The sequence below is a fragment of the Xyrauchen texanus genome, chromosome 19, assembly GCF_025860055.1.
Source record: "Xyrauchen texanus isolate HMW12.3.18 chromosome 19, RBS_HiC_50CHRs, whole genome shotgun sequence".
NCBI classification, from domain to species: domain Eukaryota; kingdom Metazoa; phylum Chordata; class Actinopteri; order Cypriniformes; family Catostomidae; genus Xyrauchen; species Xyrauchen texanus.
Genome location: NC_068294.1, coordinates 1,756,850 through 1,762,360, shown reverse-complemented (window position 1 = coordinate 1,762,360; position 5,511 = coordinate 1,756,850). Strand labels below are relative to the sequence as shown.

General features: G+C 35.3%; 1 protein-coding gene across 1 annotated transcript; it reads left to right on the top strand.

Annotated features, from left to right (window-relative positions):
• The first annotated feature begins 335 nt into the window (after positions 1–335).
• cysltr1 (cysteinyl leukotriene receptor 1) lies at positions 336–3,843 on the top strand. The gene is made up of 2 exons (XM_052150148.1): positions 336–625; positions 1,438–3,843. Exon 2 carries the CDS (start codon positions 1,454–1,456, stop codon positions 2,519–2,521), a length of 1,068 nt encoding a protein of 355 aa, XP_052006108.1. The 5' UTR covers positions 336–625; positions 1,438–1,453; the 3' UTR covers positions 2,522–3,843.
• The last annotated feature ends 1,668 nt before the right edge of the window (positions 3,844–5,511 follow it).

The following is a 5,511-nucleotide window of genomic DNA, read 5'->3' as shown; positions in this document are numbered from 1 at the left end:
TAGTGGAACAGTTTGTTGGCTTTTTCAAGCCAATGTTATAACATTTAGCATAGAATAAGAATTTCTTGTAGGCACAATTTTGCCTGTAGATTTCTGCTAAATTAAATTCAAGTATTTAAGCATAAGCCTTTTAAATCAAACGGTTTTGAAGATCATAAAGAAAGAAAGAAAGAAAGAAAGAAAGAAAGAAAGAAAGAAAGAAAGAAAGAAAGAAAGAAAAGAAGTCTGGAGTGCGTGGCCAATTTCAAATGTCTCCACCTCCAAGAGAGCAAACAAAATTCAGAACAGGTCGATCTGGTTTAGAAGATTTTTAACTCATTTGCAAAAGTCCGCAGTTGACTTGAACAGATTACAGTACATGAAGAGACAGAGATCAACAGTGAATTGCGTTTGTTTGGCAAATATATTAAGACATCTCGACTATTGTGTGTGTATTCAGGAGCAGTATTACACGTTTCATTATAAAGGATTAATGTGCCTCACAGCTTTTATGTAAATGTGTAGTAGGGAGGCGCTGCATACGGGATACTACTCGTACTGAGATCTTGTGTTCAAACTCAGATATGTGAAAGAAGGAAACGTCTTCTGTTACTGTGACGGATCGACTGAAGACGGACAGATAACGGTAAGAGAAAGATGTATTTATATTGTTAGTTAATCAATTACTTAGTTCATCAAAAGCAAACTTAGTTATCGTTTCAAAATATATTATATAAAATATATTCGAGACGCGTTTACATGAAAACATGTTTGTAAGTTGGTGTAAGAAAGACAAATGTGTCGTTAAATGTTTATTAGGAGCTATAAATATGAATTAAGAACTTCAGAAAGCATAATTATTGACAGGCGTTTATTGTGATGTAGTTAAATAAGGAACGCAATGTGTACGAGATGCACGGTTTAAAGCATGTTTGATATAAATTTAGTACGTAGATATGATCGTTCACAGCTGCTGGATATGATAGGGTTTATGGTTTTATTCATGGTGAACATTTTTTTGTTTTTTTAGAAACAGACATATTTCTAGATATGACCTTGCTCAGGTTTGTATTTCCTTTCTGGTTCATTTGATGGCAGTAATTCGGGTAGTTGTAGTAGTTCATTAACTTAAAATGAATAAATAAACTATTAAATACAATTAAATTAAGAGAAAACATTGGAGAACGACTATCAATGTAATTTTGAGGTTGACACTGTACAATAAGCCAACATGAGTTAACAACATTAGTTATCATAAATTAAAAATGAACAATACGTTTACAGCATTTATTAATCGTGGTTATTGTTAATGTCAGCATATAGTTATAATAACAGCAATGTATGATAACATTAGTTAATGCACTAACATGAACTAACAATGAACTGTATTTATATTTTTTGTAAATTGTCACAATTTTGAGACTTGTCCTTTTCTTATATTGTCTTCTTTATTTTTAGAAAGACCAATGCAAGAATGGCTCTACATAATACAACATCCCCAATATTTAATAAACCAGTGACAAACGAATCTTGCGCCTCAATCGATGACTTCCGAAACCAAGTCTATTCCACAGTGTACTCTATCATCACCATCTTTGGGTTGATGGGCAATGGATTTGCACTGTATGTGCTCCTTCGTACCTACCGCCAGACCTCAGCCTTCCAGATCTACATGCTCAACTTGGCTGTGTCAGACCTGCTATGCGTCAGCACACTGCCCCTGAGGGTGCTCTACTATGTCAACAAAGGGCAGTGGAACCTGGGTGATTTTCTCTGCAGGCTGAGTTCTTATGCTCTTTACGTGAACCTTTACTGCAGTGTTTTCTTTATGATGGCCATGAGTTTTACTCGCTTTCTGGCCATCGTGTTCCCGGTGCAGAACCTGAGGCTAGCCACAGAGAAAAAGGCATGGATAGTTTGCATGTGCATTTGGGTCTTCATTTGCTCCACCAGTTCACCCTTTCTCCTCTCCGGTGAGCATACAGATCCAAAGACTAACAAAACCAAGTGTTTTGAACCACCAGAAAGGGCAGGAAGCCTAAACAAGCTAATCATACTGAATTACTTTTCTCTGGTTGTGGGTTTTATTATTCCCTTTTTGGTTATCTTGTTGTGCTACGCCGGTATCTTGCGCACTTTACTTCGAAGCACTAATGGTGCAAATAAACAGCGTTGCACACGCAACAAGGCCATTCGAATGATTATTGTGGTGATGTTGGCTTTCCTGGTCAGTTTTATGCCTTATCACATTCAACGCACACTGCACCTGCACTTTAAAAGTCGCAAAGATACCACCTGCACAGAGGTTATCTATATGCAGAAGTCTGTGGTGATCACTCTCTGCCTAGCCGCTGCTAACTCGTGCTTTGACCCGATGCTGTATTTTTTCTCTGGAGAGAACTTTAGACACCGTCTGTCTACCTTCCGTAGGATCTCTGTAAATGTTGGTGGTACCCACCACAGCCGCCACGCTCTCCGAAGCTCCCTGCCTGTGGAGGAGAGTGAACTGCAGGGCTGTAATGGCTCGAGCAAACATGGGTAGGCAAATAAAAATGATGATTAGTTTAGTGAAGAAGTTGATTTAAAAGAACTTGTACTATATGGGTGAATGTCAAAAAGCGGTCAAGAAGTGTCCAGGTAACATTTCACCCACAAACCAAAACCAAAACAATACAAAGACAATGTACTCTACTAAAGCATTATTTAATTATTTCCAGTAAAATTAATGAGAATGAGACTCAGTATTTTGCATTTCAGTAATTAAAAAAATCTTAAGGGTCCTAATATTATACTCCTTCATGCAAAATACAATATGTTTGTGATGCAATGTGACCTTTTTGTGAAATTCACCCACATGTCACCGGGATGTACTTGAAACATAAACAACGAGATAAAAGAGGAGAGATTCTACTTTCAGAAGTTGTTTTATTATTATTATTATTATAATTTACAGATTTCTGTGTATTTGTTAACAAAAGTACAGACTGAAAGACTGTTCTGTATATCTTGCATAACTTGGGTTACAAACAATAAAATATATACAGTTTGATGTAACACTCAACACATTATTAAAAATTTCATATTGTCTATATTTGTCATATATTATTCATTTTCATTCATATATTTGACAGAAGGTGTTCCTAAATTAATAATGAATGTATAAAAAACTTATAAGTACCATTACTTACTGTGAAACAGGATCCATTCTACTGTAGTACAATATTTATTCAGTACAATATATTCTTATGTCACTCTTATGAGTCTGTCAGAAGTGACAAAACAAATGATATGCAGAGTGACAATATAATGATCTGCTTGTAGCTATATTCAGTGCAACATGCAAAGTGTATAACATCCTGCTTAAGAACTCAGTGATAGTAAATTAACACAACTGTATTAATTCAATAATTTTAATACTGTTTATTTGTACATTGGTTGCATTTTGAGACCTATCGATGTAAATGCACTTGTTGAAATTACGGTCTAATGACTGACCATTGAAAATGGAGTTACAAAACTGCTTGTCATATAGTGACCATATACTAACAGTAGAGTGGTTTTGTATTATGTGGTTTACTTATAAAGACATTTTATTTCTGCTTCTAGAAATAACAGATTTCTTACAATACAAGAACATTTTGTAAATAAAGTGTCTAGTTATTTTCTGTACTGACACTTTGGTATCTCTCACTAACTAAAAATGACTAGTAAGGCAACTTAACATCAGTGTTTTTGCTCTTATTTTATTGTTGGAGACCAATTGCATATACAAGGCACAAATATACTGAACATAAGTGAGATTAAATAAAATATGGTAATTTATGCTGTAAATAATTTATGGAATGTATTGAATTCGTATTTGTAAGCAAGCACAATAAAGTTCTTTAACAATTTTGTGAATTGCATAAAAACATTTTTTTGCTGAAACATTGTACAGAAAATTCATGCATTCAGTTTATTCCCAATTATTATTGTTTTAGTTTCTTGGCTGATAGCAACATGTTGCTTCTTTATACAAAGCTCTACAGTTAAATTCACCTGCTGTGTCATACAAGTCAAGTCAATTTTATTTGTATAGCGCCTTTCACAGACACAGAACACATCGTTTCAAAGCAGCTTTACAGAAGATCAGGCATTAACAGAAAATAAAACTGTAATGTCTATAATGTCGATGAATCATCATTGTGTAATTAGATAAAATACGATTGTTAATCGTGTTTAAAAATAATTAAATAATAATTATATTAATAACCCCAGTTAGCAAGCTGAAAGCGACTGTGGCAAGGAACACAAAACTCCAAAAAATGTTGATTAATGGAGAAAAATAACCTTGGGAGAAACCAGACTCACTGTGGGGGCTAGTTCCCCTCTGGCTAACATCATGAATATAATGTAAATATTACTTATGTTCGTTTAAGTCATGGTTTAAAATGATTAAATTAAGTAAGTGTTAAGGGTCAGTGTTTGAACATCGATTTTGTTTGAACTGTAAGATTAATGACCAATGTCTTTGAAGTCCATCCTGGATTAACTGCAGAAGGTCACATAATGCAATTGTCCTTGTTAATTGACTGATGAAGGCTTTTGTTGGCAATTGTTAATCAGGGATGTGAAACGCAGTTCAAACTGGCCGGTAATTTCGGTGAGGTTCGGTGTGGTCCATCCTAAATCCAAGGTTCAGACAATGGCATATGAAGTATCCCATGTCTTATGGTTGGCATCAGTTCATCCTCTGAAGTCCATCATAATAGACTGAAGTGATGTTTGGCTGGTACCGGCTGCATTTAGTCATCATCATTCAGCGACACGTAGCAGTGGAGTCCAACACGAAGCAGGAATGGTGCTGGATCCAGCAGGTTCTGGTGACTTCAGGATAGGAGTCCCGAGGTTGATACAGGGAAACAAATAAAATAATATAAGCATAGATGCCATTCAGTTTATTGCAGAGTTATAAAACATGATCATTGTTTCTGGTTCTGTAGTTTAGGAGCCAAATATGAAAAGGATCTATCTCCTTTTGTGGATTTTGATATTCTAGGAACTATTAACAGGCCAGAATTTTGCGATCGTAATGAACGTGATGGAATATAGCGTGGTAGAAGGTCACTTAAGTACTGCGGAGCTAGACCATTCAAAGCTTTGTACGTAGTTAACAGAATTTTAAAATGAATACGGAATTTAACAGGTAGCCAACGTAAAAATGATAAAATGGGGCTAATATGATCCTATTTCTTGGTTCTCGTTAGCACTCTGGCTGCTGCATTTTGAACCAATTGAAGTTTATTTATTGATCTTGCTGGACATCCTCCCAGTAATGCATTACAATAATCTAGTATTGAGGTCATGAACGCATTAATTCGTTTTTCGGCATCAGCAACAGAGAGCATGTGCCTTAATTTTGCAATATTTCTTAGGTGGAAGAATGCTGTTCTACAAACATTGGTAATTTGATTTTCAAAGGACAGATTGGTATCAAATATAACACCTAAGTTCTTCGCTGTTGAAGATGATGTAACAGTACATCCATCGAGA